The 13,891-nt window shown below is 47.1% G+C and overlaps 1 protein-coding gene across 2 annotated transcripts; it reads right to left on the reverse strand.

Moving 5' to 3' along the window:
• Positions 1 to 344: 344 nt before the first annotated feature.
• Positions 345 to 10,046, reverse strand: FKBP3 (FKBP prolyl isomerase 3). Of its 2 annotated transcripts, XM_080992982.1 has the most exons (7): positions 9,882 to 10,043; positions 7,262 to 7,363; positions 6,277 to 6,384; positions 5,406 to 5,541; positions 3,394 to 3,461; positions 1,556 to 1,653; positions 345 to 573 (listed from the first exon to the last, which is right to left on the reverse strand). In XM_080992982.1, exons 1-7 carry the CDS (start codon positions 9,981 to 9,983, stop codon positions 519 to 521), a joined length of 669 nt encoding a protein of 222 aa, XP_080849108.1. In that variant the 5' UTR covers positions 9,984 to 10,043; the 3' UTR covers positions 345 to 518. The 2 variants fall into 2 exon arrangements, with proteins under 2 accessions (XP_080849108.1, XP_080849109.1); XM_080992983.1 differs by lacking the exon at positions 3,394 to 3,461 and having other exon boundaries at positions 9,882 to 10,046.
• Between the last annotated feature and the right edge of the window lie 3,845 nt (positions 10,047 to 13,891).

Consider the following 13,891-nt stretch of genomic DNA (forward strand, 5'->3'; position numbering starts at 1 on the left):
TCACAGTTGTCAAATACACTACCTAGTAACATTTCAGAGGCTCGAAAGCTTCTACAGGGCAAGAATATGTTTTTCTCATGAGAAAGCTACAGTCTGCACTAGTAATAGCTGGAGATCAGCAGCCAGTGCTAATTAGCCTCTTGTCCCCTCCGTCAACCTGATATTCAGAAGTGCTCCCTGCCCTATAGCAGAAAAAGTGGCTGCCTTGAATAGTCTCTAACTGTAGGGGCTGCCTCAAAACATGTGAAAGGAGGACCTCTTCAAATGTTATGACAACTGCACCATTTAAATGTGCCAAAGTAAAAAATATGACAGCCACAGATGGCCAATGACAGTCAGAGCCATGTATATAAACCAGTCTTTAGTTAAAGTGATGCTGTACACAGCAACTGGAATAAAAGCTTTTTCACCCCCACCCCACCTTTGCTGTGTGCGAAACAAGGCCACAAACACATTTCCTGGACTTCCAAGAGCATCTTCACAGTTTTCAAAGATGGGGGGCCAGGAGGAGCAACCCATCATTCAATATCCACCAGTTCCACTTCAAAGAAAAGTTTTGCATTTGGTGGAATTCTAAAGTATGCAAGTTAAGGAATTCGTTCTACAGTAGAAGTTACACTTGCAGAGTGGCAGTTCTGAAGAGAGTCAGATCACAAAGTTCACAGGAATATAAGGGGGAGGGAGGAGCAAAATGTAGTAAGCATTTGCCAATTGTTTGTTGTTGTTACATATCCTATAATTACCTGCTATATAACATTCCCCGCTCCCCAAAGTTCTTCAAGTACATGATCTGTCTGGTTCAGAGTTGGCATCACCTTCCCTTTAAATATTCAGTCAATGGAGAACACAAGTACTTAAAACTAGAGAGGCAGTTTGACTCTGTTCCAGAACAACTTCAGTTACAATTCCCAGCCACAGGACACGCCACATGGACTGGGCTGCAGCAAGCATTGTCACATGAAGGGGGAAGTGCAATGCTCTAGCCTGCCGCTTCAGTTCCTTATTTCCAGATCCTCTTGCCTCATCTTCAAACATCTTGGCACTGCCATCATGCCCAATTTTAGAGATCACATTCTATTTGACAGCACATAGGGATTCAGTTGACCAACTTAGTGTCGGAGCTGTGCTTTGCCCTTGTGGAAAGCGTGCTGGTGATGCCTGCCATGCTGCAGGCATTTCTGCCCGTTTGCTTCCCATGCTCCCCAAAAATTATGGAAGCGGGGGGGGGGGGCACTAGCAATGATGGCTGTGCTCTCCCTCCACAGTTGGAGCAGCAGTGCTGGAGGCCACATCAGGAGAGAAGCCTCTTGTACTCCAATCCCACTGGCAGGTTTCCTATTGGGGCATCTGGTTGGCCCCTGTGAGAAGAGGCTGCTGGACTAGATGGGCCATTGGCCTGATCCAGCGGGCTGTGATGTTCTTACCTGCACTTGCCCCATGCTTAGACCTAGGGAATTCCTTCACCAGCACCTGGCTTCCTGAGCCAGAGAATTTTGTGCACCCACATTTTCCATCAGATTAGTAGACTGCTCAGCGGCACACTTTGCAAGGATACTTGGCATCCGGCTGCCCTTTCTTCCCATAAGCCCATTCCGGTTCGATTTCCAGGTGAGCCTTCTCTCCTTTGCTCATGGTCAGCAGAGCTTCGTCCCACTGGGAAAAAAACAAAACCAAATCTACCTGAGAAACAGGCTGGAAGGACTGTTTTTGACCTGGGCTATTAGAAGATAAGCTGAAACAATAAGGGTGAGTGGAGCAAGTTCCCTCTGCTGGGTAAGTTAATGAACTCAGCAGGCTAAGACCTTTGTGTTTTGAGGAGGACTAGAGAGCCAGCATTTTTAGGTTAAATGTTTTACAAGATGTCTGTCTTATTGAAAATCTGGTTCAGATGAATTACTGCAAAATCATGTTTAATGAATGCATTCTAGTGCTTTTAAGATTATCAGAAAGGTAGAGACAGACTGATGCAGGATATGTAAAAAAAGGTAAAGGACCCCTGGACTGTTAAGTCCAGTCAAAGGCGACTATGGGGTTGTGGTGCTCATCTTGCTTTCAGGTCGAGGGAGCCAGCGTTTGTGCACAGTTTTCCGGGTCATGTGGTCAGCAGGACTAAACCGCTTCTGGCACACAGAGGACCGTGATGAGTGCCAGAGCACATGGAAACGGCGTTTACCTTCCCGCCGGAGCGGTACCTATTTATCTACTTGTGCTGGCGTGCTTTCGAACTGCTAGGTTGGCAGGAGCTGGGACAGAGCAAAGGGAGCTCACTCCATCGTGGGGATTTGAACCGCTGACCTTCCGATCAGCAAGCCCAAGAGGCTCAGTGGTTTAGACCAAAGTGCCACAGCTGTATACGAAGGAAAAGTGATGTCCATCCCACAAGTCTCTGCAGAAGAAGCCACCACTGTCATTGTCCCTACTGTTTGAGCCTCCTGCAAAATGCCAATTGGAAGGAAATAAACAACCCCTTTCTCTGCCTCTCTCTTCCTTAGGGGCTCAATAATACTGCTGTATTCTGCACAACTGATATGATGGAAGCCATTTCTCCTCCTCCCTCCTATTAGATAAAGGAATCAGTTTCCTATTCTCTGGAACCTTTTCAGGAGGCTGTAGCAAAAGGTTGCACCTTCTGCAGAAGATCACCCAAGGGCACATCTCCCTCCCTCTGCACACGCCATGGGAGTCAGGGAAGGGAGAGGTCAGGGACATCCAAAGTTGTGGGTCTCGCTGCAACTTGTTGGCCACTGCACTTGTCAGATGTGACAAGTAGCCCAGGGAGTGCAGAAAGGTAACAAAGGACACATAGAAACAGCCAAATAGTGAAATAAATAAATCCTGGCCATCCTTAAAACGGCATACAGTGGTACCTCGGGTTACAGACACTTCAGGTTACAGACTCCGCTGTTAAGAACTTTGCTTCAGGATGAGAATAGAAATTGTGCTCCGGCAGCGGGAGGCCCCATTAGCTAAAGTGATGCTTCAGGTTAAGAACAGTTTCAGGTTAAGAACGGACCTCCGGAACGAATTAAGTTCTTAACCCGAGGTACCACTGTATACACTTAGGTATCTTAATGCCAATCATCCTAACCTGCGCTCAGGTAAAACATTTAACACCCCCACCTCCTCCCTCCATCTTGGTGGGCAGCATAATCTGTTTCAATGGACTCTGATGCAAAGACCACCGAGCACAGGAAAGGAAAATGAATTTTGTCAGATGTGCTATGGAGGAAGGCTGACAGACAACATGCATCAGCTTCTCTTCTGGGAGGATTCAAGCAAATAGCCTGACAGCTGCCTGGCAACAGGAGCTCCTCCCTGACGGATGGGCGCAGGAGGTGGGAGGCCCAAAGACATGCTAGCTGTACCCACCCACCCTTCCGCCAGCATACTCACGCCTCGTATCACTTTTCCAACGCCGACTTTGAAGCTCAGTGGTTTTGCAGCTTTTTTTTTCTTTGAACCTGAAACGACACCAACATTCTGGAGTTCTTATCCCTCTCCCAGCTGGCTTCTCGCTCTACACCAGCCTCCCCCCATTTGGTGTGCTCCAGATGTTCTGGACTACAACTCCCCACCCGGAAAGTATTGCTGGTGGTCAAGGGGGATGAGAAAGTTTGCCTTCTGCCCAAAGGTCTCAAGGCAACTTAGATACAAAACAAATATTCAAAGCATGCAACAATAATACCAAAAGGTGGTCCCACTGAGCAAGAGTGATGTTTTGGGAGACCAAAACATCTGGAGGGCACTGCTTTGGGAAAGGATTGCTGAGGAGTCACCCACATTCCAGGTCACGCAAATTCACTAGGTAACTAGGGGGCAAGACTAGCCTAGTCACAAGCAGGCAGTCATTCCAACCAAGGAGTGAAGCTGTTTTGATAGTTGCTGAACGCCAACAAAACTCCCACCCCTCTGCGTAACTGTCAAGAAAGGAGTTTCTCAGTCAAAGCTAGTTTGCTAAATATTTAGTGTATAAAAGGAGCATGGAAGACTGAGAAACACTGCGATTTCCATCCCACTCTCCTTTGGAAGCCTGGTGGTGCAGCCTCACGAGGGGAATCTCTGGCGCAAGATGCACTGGAAGGCAAGCGACATGTGAAACAGCTTCCGTCTACTATATTTCAGGGCATTTTGCACTGAACAAAGGCTCCCTAAATTGTGCTTGAGAAAGAGACATCCGCACCATAGGAGCCAACTCCAGGGGGCCGTGGGTGCTTGGGCACCCACAATAATACAACTGTGGAGGTGGGGCACCCACAAAGGCATTGAGAAAAGCCAGCACTACCTCTGAGGGAGAAACTGTTCAGCTCTGCCCTCCGCAGTCAGCTAGCGAGGCACCCTTTTCCGGGCCGGGAGTGGGGGACTCAGACATGGAAAACGTTGCCTCACTCGCTGTGGCAAGGAGGAGGAAGAGGAGCCACAGACTTTGGGTGTGTGACGTCACAAATTGGGCATCCACAATCCTGAGGGCAAGAGGGCATCCCTGATCTGCCCAAACACCCAGGTCTTTGGGTACAGTACACTTCTAGGCCAGAGGCCAAGCAGACATGCAGAGATGGCAACAGGGGACCACAAGAAACTCCTGCCTTATACAGACCACTGGACCATCTAGGTCTGAACTGTCTTCTATAGTGAGAGGCAGCAGAGGTTCTCCAGGACTTCAGGAAGAAGTTCTGACTGTGCCCATGAGTGGTGTGTGTGTGTGTACATATTTGTACGTACATGTGTCAACCCAGACACACTGAATACATCGCATCGGCTACAATACTGTAAGTGGAACACTGCTCATGGAATGGGACTCTGCTTCCTTCTCTCCACTGCAGCTCCTGGGAGAGCTGATGCTGAAGGTCAGGGACCCTCTAGAAGCACATGGAACATGACAGCATGTGGGCTGTAGATTGGGGGTGCGGGAGTAGGAAGAAATCACTTAATCTCTTTTTCATTCAGACAATGAGACTCAAGTCCATTCAGATCCAACCCATTTGTCAGAAGGCAAAATTTGATTCCCCAGTGCTAAATAGACCATGCCCTCGAGAATCCATGGGGAATGCAAACTGGAATCCCCAGACGGGAAGAAAAAAAAATGCAAACTGCAGCCCAGAAGCAGAGGCGTGGCCTTGTGCAAGACCCGTTCACTTCACAGGCAACACATCTGCTGCATCGTGTTCCCAGGAGATGATCTGTAGGTGCACAAGGCCACCACCTGGCTAAAGCTAGGCAGATCTGGGTCTAGTGAGTGACTGGGAACCACAAGTAGAAGCTACCTTGGGTTCCGTGGCAGAAGACAGGTGGGGTATAAATGAGAGAAAATAAAGCTGTGCCTTCAGTCACAGCTACTCTGGTCTTTAAAGCCCACAGCTTCTCCATCTCTGTGAAGAAGAGAAATGCCACCTTTTCTGAACACTTACTTGTCTGAATATTACTATCGAAGACTGTTCCATCTTGCAGCTTCCCTGTATACCAACAGTGAACGACATCGCCCTTTTTGGGAAAGTTGATTTTATCCCCCTTCTTCAGTACTGACTTTGTATATTTTGGGGGACCCTGAAATGGGAAGAGGGATGAAACAAGTGTCATGGTCCCGCTCTCACTGTTCCAAAAGGTACAGAAGTTGACCAAAGAATCGCACAAAAGCCAATGAAGAAATGGCTTCTGAGGGCAGAAAGGAAAGACAGCTAACCATTAGCTCTGCTATTTAATATTAAAGCCTCAATATGACTAAACACAATGCTCCACACAGCTAGCAGACGAGATCACAAAATGATGTGCAGCCATGACCTACACTGGACAACAGGGTGACGGCTGCAATACTACACACAGTTCCCTGGGAGTAAGCCCTATGAAATACAATGGGACTTATTTCTGTGAGGATGTGCGTCAGCTCTTAGAATATGTGCTGAAGTCTGCCTGATTTAAGGTCGCCTGTCCAGAAAATGCTGCAACAGATTTGAGAAATCTCCAAGGGAACAGAGTTCCCTGGAGGAAATTGCAAATGGAACCGACAGCTGGTTCCAATCCAGATATTCAAACCCTTCATGAGGGGATGAACTGGGACTTCCAGGCACACAGCTGCACTTTCTGGAGAGCAGTTCCCACGATTACAGCACTGCATTTTCTCGGTGAGTAAGATCCTGAAATTCTGAAGTGGCTCTTCTATGTCCAGAAGAGGTGCACCCCCCCCTCCTGCCCATTTTGCCTGCTCCCTTACATTCCTGCAAGGGCTGCCTCTTCCCACCAGCCAGAGTCTGCAAATCATACCTGACTGTTCTCCTCACCTACCTCATCCACAGCTTCCTCAGGCTTTGTCTCCTTGGGCTTCTCCTCATCAATCTTGACATTTTTCACTTGCTCTGCTACATGCTCTGGACTCTCAGTACCCTTAAATCTCTAGAAAGAAAATGTGTTACATCGGTGAAGAAATTCCTGTCCCAGAGGCATCTGGTTGGCCACTGTGAGAACAGGATGCTGGGTCAGGATGCCGTTGGCCTGATCCAGCAGACTCTTCTTACATACTCATTGTAAAGGAGATACAATCCATATCATTTCGTATACCTTATAAAGGAAGGAAGCTGAGTCACACAGGCCACACTGAGCTTTAACTTACAGGGAAAAGACTTATGGAAAATGCCACAAACCACAGATCCTACAACACTGACTACCAAGCCAACAAGCAGACTGCACAAATGAGCACGGAAACGCTGATGGCTGAGCTTCCTGGAGAGCTCCACCTATACTGGGCCTTCATAGTCATTTGGTTAACTATACTGATCCACAGGAAATAATTACCAGGTTTTTAGAGAACTTAAGTAGGAGCTTGTATGGCAAAGGACATATCTCCCTCTCCCCACTACTATCAATGGCTACTGAAAATGGATTTGTGTCATAGCTTATTTTAAATAGCCCATTTCTACCTTTCCCCAGCTGATGTTAAACCTCTTACATTTCAGTTAAAAAACTGATACACAGAGCATTTCAGTAATATATGAACATATAAGGTGGGATCAAGCCTAATGCCGCCCACTCTGAATGGCAGCAGTTCTCCAGGACTGAAGGCAGAGGTCTCTCCTAGCCCTGCAAGATGCAGGAGAAAAGCAAAGAATTTGTTCTGCCCCCAAGGCAACTGTTTCTTAATTTTGATTTTGTTAATTGTTGTAAGCTGCCCTAGAACCAGCTAGTGAAGGGCTGGTAATAAATTTGATTATTATGAACATTAGTCACAAAGATTCTAGTAATAAGATCTGCTCAGACAAGGCAGGGTACCTACCTTGGTTTCAAAGAGCTCGTTATATGCCGTGATCAGCTGCTCCTTACTGGCGGTCTTGGCCACATTTTTTATCTGTCCTAGTAGTTTGTGCTCTGACAGGAACTAAAAGCGAAAGCAAGAGCGTTAGTTCAATACTGGGAAAGAAAGGAATCACGTCGCTCTCCTGCCATGCAATTGGGATTATGGGAAGTGCATTTTACAGAGTGGAATACAGTGGTACCTCGGGTTACATACGCTTCAGGTTACAGAGTCCGCTAACCCAGAAATATTACCTCGGCTTAAGAACTTTGCTTCAGGATGAGAACAGAGATTGTGCTCCGGCGGTGCGGCAGCAGCGGGAGGCCCCATTAGCTAAAGTGGTGTCTCAGGTTAAGAACAGTTTCAGGTTAAGAACGGACCTCCGGAACGAATTAAGTACGTAACCAGAGGTACCACTGTATTCTGCTTGAACCAGACCACATCCAATGAATGAAATCAACTGAAGCCTCTTCTTCCAACCAAGCTCAAAAATCTCACGTGGGCATTCACAGGTAATACCTTGTGGCCACACACTGGGGGTGAACTATAAACCCTGAACACAACCCAGCGGTGTTCCAATTTTAGTATATGTGCTGTTCATGTATACAACAACAGCGGCAAGAATTATTTTAGCCAAAAAATGGAAACAATAAGTACCAAGGAAAGAAGAGTGGCAGGTGAAAATGGTGAACTTTGCAGAACTGGCAAAGCTGACGGGGAAAATCCAAAACCAGCCTGATCAAGTATTCCAAATGGACTGGAGTAAATTTGTACGATATTTAAGAGTATTATAAGCAATTAACAACACTAATAGGGTTGTCTGAAGACTTGTAATGAGAAATATTATATTTATATAAATTTTGAGATGTTTTGCAATGTGTGTAATTATAACTGGAAAATGTACAAAATGCCATAATATGAAGGTTAATCAAGAAATCCATGAGGGGGGGAGGAAAGTCGACAGGCTCTAAAGAGTCAAAGAGGATAATAATGATGTGAATATATGTTATTAAATGGAAAATTAATAAAAAATATAATAATAAAAAAGGAAAGAGAGCCAGTGCTGCCCTTGTGACCCCCCCCTCCCCACCCAGCTGCAGGAATCAGCAGCTGTCACCCAACCCAGAGGGATCCCCCTGCAAGGGTGACCTCAGTCGCAGTCCTCAGCCCGAGACTGCTTTGGATCAAGAGTATTTTTTGCAAGTTTTATAGGTACAAAAGGGACGCAGATGGCGCTGTGGGTTAAATAGGTACTACTCCAGCAGGAAGGTAAATGGCGTTTCCGTGCACTGCTCTGGTTCGCCAGAAGCGGCTTAGCCCTGCTGGCCACGTGATCCAGAAGCCGTACGCCGGCTCCTTCGGCCAATAAAGCGAGATGAGTGCCGCAACCCCAGAGTTGGCCACGACTGGACCTAGTGGTCAGGGATCCCTTTACCTTTACCTATAGGTACAAAAGAAGGCCCTGCAATTAAACGAAACCCCAAAGTTGCTTCTCCTTTGACATTTATTGACTTTACCCTTTACCCCTGTCGGTGACTCAAGGTGGCTTACAGATGAAAGCAAAGGCGACTCCATTTGCCAGCGCAGATCCATGAACATAAGGAAGCTGCTTTGCCCAGAGTCAGACCCACAACCAGCTCACTGATGTCTACTCTGAACGGCAGCAACAGCCCGCAAGGTTTTCAGGCAGGAACCTTCCCAGCTGCCTCAGCCCTTCTGTCTGCAAAGTGGGGGCTCATAACTGGTTGCCAAAACTCTTTGGGGGGAGGCGGACTTGGTCCCTTCATTTCTTTTTGGGGATGATCTTTATTTTACAATTATAAAAGGAGGGGAGCTTTGAATGCCCCACAAAGACGAAAGAAGAGGGGCAGGTGAAAATGCTGGCAAAGCTGACGGGAAAAATCTGAAACCAGCACAATCAAGTATTTGGAAAAGACTGGAGTAAATTTATACAATATTTGAAAGATCATTGTAAGCAATTAACAACGCTAGTAGGGTTGACTGAAGACTTCTAATGAGATTTTTTTTAACCTTTCTATATTTATTTGAATTTTTAGTAATGAGTTATATTAGAATTGGAAAACATATAAAATGCTGTGATATAAAGGTTAGCTTTGGAAGCCAGGAGGTGGGAGGGAAGGAAGGCGACAGGCTCTGAGGAGCCAAGGAAGTAAAGTGGATAATAATAATGATGTGATTATATATGCTTAAAAATTATTTGAATGCCCCACAATGAGAAAGAGCCATTGGGCGGTGGGAGGCAGGAGCTGGGCTGGCCAGGGGGGCGGGCGGGCTCCACTGCAGGGGGTTGGGCTGGATGACCTTCGGGGGACCCGAACACCCTTGCGATTCTGCTCCGTGCCCATGCCGCGCGCGACGAGGTCGAAGGAAAAAGGGAGGCGGGAGGCGCTGGCGGGACACGCGCGTTCAGACGTTCTCCCCGCACGCGTGTCGGGCGGGAGGCGGCCCCGCCCGCTCCTCGCGTGAGGAGAGAGAGAGAGAGAGAGAGAGAGAAAGAAAGAGAGAGAGAGGCTGCGGCGGCATCTCCGCCCGACACGCGTGTCCCCGCGAACGTGTGAAGGGAGGACGAGCGGGCGCCCACCTTGTGCGCCGCCTGCTCCTGCAGGAAGCGGACGATCTCCTTCTTGGGCAGGGCGTCTCCGCGGAGCTCCTCGAGGCTCCAGGGCCGCGCGGGGGCCGCCATGGCCTCGCCTCCTCACACAAGCCAGCGCTCCCTCACGACGCCGGGACTACATTTCCCAGCGCGCCCGCGGGAGCCTTACGCCGCCGCTTCGCCCGCTCGGCATGCTGGGAAATGTAGTCCGCGCGGGGTGAGCGGAGACCGGCCGGCCAATGGCGGAGCTTCTTAAGGGGCCCCCCGATGCATGCTGGGTAGGGCTCAGGGCTGCGGCTGCTGCTGTTCGGGCCGCTCCGCTCTCTCTGCAGAGGTCCATAGATATATAATAGATAGAGGGGGCTGCGAGGGAGAGTGACGGGATGCGTCAAAAGGAAAATGAATAAGCTTTCTATCCATGTAACGTTTTTTTTTTGGGTAGCTGTGCATTGTTGCGATATTTCCTTTAAGTTGTCTGTTGTTCCTTCAGTTTTTTGTAAACCGCTTAAGTGATATTTTTAATAGGTTATATATTGACCTATATATAATTATATATAATTGACCGGTGTGGACAATTAATAATGCACAATCAGTAACTGATATTTGTTTTTAAAAATTTCAACTGTTTTTATTTTATGGTTTTGCTTTCATTGGTGTAAGCCACTCTGCTGTATTTTTTATGACACAGTGGTATGCAAATATATAAAAATATATTATAGTGTAAACCATCCTGTGATCCTCGGATAAATGACGGTATATAAATTTAAATTATAAAAATAGCAGGATGTGGGTGGGTAAATAGATACTTCAAGGGGACTTTGTTATCCCTGTTTCATTTAATTTTGCTTTGACAGGTGATAACAGAAACTCCTCTGAAATTTATTGAAATGGGTAACAGTAACAGCACTCCCACCAGAGCAGTAAAAAGCATTCTAGTGCTGACCCTTCGCTGTACAGTTATTTCAGATATGCATTTCATCTCTCGCAAATGCCACAAGGCTGCTAGTTTTCTCTTTTGCTGGAGAAGCTGAAGGGAGAGAAAAAGAATCCTCTTGGGTTATGTTGTGGGACCTCTGATCTTGCAAAGTTTATTGCCAAACCAAAACAATGACACCACCAGGCTTTCCTTTTTATTATTCAAGATATTTTACTTGGCTCCCCCTTTAGGCTTGATAATATGATCCTTCCCCTGGCACTGGAACTTCCCACTTCCTTTCCCTCCTCTTACATTCCTCCTGGAGACTCTGATGATGAGACAAAACTGCTCTTATACAAAGAACAAAGAACTATATATATATATATAAAAGAAATTGTCCAGTAGCACCTTAGAGACCAACTAAGTTTGTTCTTGGTATAAGCTTCCGTGTGCATGCACACTTCTTCAGATACTTCAGAATAACTAGTTCATGCTCTCCCTATCAGAATAACCATGCATACCAAAGGAGAGAGTATGACAGCCTGTCTGTCTGCCCTTGAAGAAAGGAGTTGTGGCAGTTGTGGACTGAGCAGGAATTCCCACGTCTGCTTTCTTGACTGCAGGACTAATTGTCCTTTAGTTTGTTGGATAGATATGAAAGATCTCCCCTGACCAAGAGAGAGGGTCATACCTTTTAAATAACTAGCTTTCCAGGTTGCTGGTGTAATAATCGTAAATCTGCCCTTATTCCCTTATGGGGGACACAAGAGCCCCTATAGAGTCCTTTGCAGGTTCTCCATCGGTTGGAGAAAATAACAGAGGCCAACCAGAGAATATTGACAAGCAAAGCAGCTAGTAAGCCTGATCTTTATTGATCTGTTGCAACAGGGTGCTCCCCTCACACACAGGAAAGGAGGAGGACCCAGAACAAAGGTGTGTCCGCCCTTATATAGACATTTTAAATTGCCCACCCTGGAGTCCAAGACCACCCCCAGAAACATCATACATACATCACGGAAAGGGCGGTCTACAACAGAAATCCGAGTGCATTGTTTACCTCCTGTCTGGCAGGTTACCTGTTAATGCTTACTTGATTGGATACCCTGGGGAGCCTGGCCAGTCTTTTGTAATGATAAATACTTAGTTCCTGGGCCAGGTCACAGGCTCACCCTATTCATACGCAGACATACCCTTAAGACAGGATTTGTGAATGAAAAGACAATGGGGAGGCTTTTCCATTTTCCTTGACCTTGCAGAAAAATCATTTGGTCAGTTTGGGAGTCAAAATGGTTCCAGGGCTGTTTTCCTGTGCTGTTTCAGACATGTTGTTTATATATTTATGTATGTGTTTGCTTGGTACATTTATGAACATTAATTAAATATATAAGACCTTAGATTTTTTATTTCACTGGTTAGCTGCACCTTTTGGTACCCAAGTGGGAAACAAAATTCTGTGATGATTTGTAAAAACTCGGTAATTCAGTCTGGCAGGTAGCACCTACACTCTGGAACTCCCTGCCTATTAATGTCAAGCAGGTGCATCCACTGTCCTCTTTTCGGTGCCTGCCAGGTACATAGAATCAAAGAACTGGTGGAGATGGAAGGGACCCAAGGGCCATCTAGTCCAGCCCCATGCACTTCTGGGATTTCCCCCCTTGGTCACTGTAGCAGGAACCCCCCACCCCAATCATTCTGTTTGCACAAACTTCACACACACTCACACTCACACACTACATACGCCACATTTCTGTTATAAATTCATAGAAAATCAACCATACATCGGATTTGCACTGTTCCATTTTATTTTACTCCATGTGACAAGGACTATCAAAGGGGGGTGGCTTGGTTCTGGTCAGCCATAATCCCTTCGGCATACCAGCACATCCACAGGAGCCCTGCCCAGTTGCTATGTCAGCCCTGATAATCCCAGACAGAAGACAATCAAAATGACAAAGAACTTGCATATGTTAGTGGATTCAGCATGGACTGAATCAAAGGACAATGATCAGATCTTCCCTCTGGGGGCAGGAAACTGCAAACTCCCCTTTGTCTCCTGGAAGTGACTCATGGGCAGGGGGAAAGCCAGGTGACAGGACACTCAGGTTACCACCACAAGTCCTCCCTCAACCCCTCCTTTCTGTAATGTATGCATGATGTCAACCCCTTCTGTAATGTATGCATGATGTCAACCCCTCCTTTCTGTAATGTATGTATGATGTTTCTGGGGGTGGGCTTGAACTGGAGGAGGGGAATTTCAAAAGTTTTTATAAGGTCTTGCAGACCATCTTTCTGGGTCTTTTCCTCTCTCCTGCAAGGGAGGGGAACACCCTGTTGCAACAGTTCAATAAAGGCCAAGCCTACAGGCTGCTGTTTTGCTTCCAATTGCTCTGGTTGGTGTCTTTACTTTTTGTCCAAGGGAGCCCTCAGATTTTTCCGTTAACAGTCACCCATCCAATTCGAAACCCTGCTGGCCTCTGCTTATCTGGCAAGGCAAAAACAAAAACAGGATAAAACATAAATTACTGATAGATAGTAAGGAAAGAGGGGGATTTGCCTTGCCAGACTTGGTTTATTTGGAAATTTGTTTGTGTGTGTGTGTTTTATTTGGAATGTGTAATTTTTGTCGTGTTGGAAAATCAATAAAAAGCAATTTTAAAAAAAGAGCAACTATTGCAGATTTTTTTTTAAAGAAGAGAAAGTTCCTATGATTTTTACTTTGTTTCAGCCTCCTCTCTCACGGCTTCAAACTCCCGTACGTTTCAACTTACGGCTGTCCATTCCCTTCCTGATCTCGCTCTATCTTTCTTGCAAACGAGGCTTTTGACGCGGCGAACTTCATGGAAAGGGCGAACTTCATGGTCGGGAAACAGGCGGCGTCACCATGCGCTCGGCGCATGCGCTCCCGGGCTCCCCTTCACCCCGTGAGCCTCTGGGGAAACCCCGCCCAGGCGGCCGTCCGGCCAATCACGGCGCGCAGCCCCCGGGGGCGGGGATGGCGCGGCTTTTTGAGGGCGGCCGAGCGGCCGTTTCAAGATGGCGGCTGCTCCGCCCGCCGCTGCCTGAGGGGAGCTGCTCGTGAGGG

This window comes from Podarcis pityusensis, assembly GCF_964106645.2.
Source record: "Podarcis pityusensis genome assembly, chromosome: 1".
Lineage (NCBI taxonomy): Eukaryota > Metazoa > Chordata > Lepidosauria > Squamata > Lacertidae > Podarcis > Podarcis pityusensis.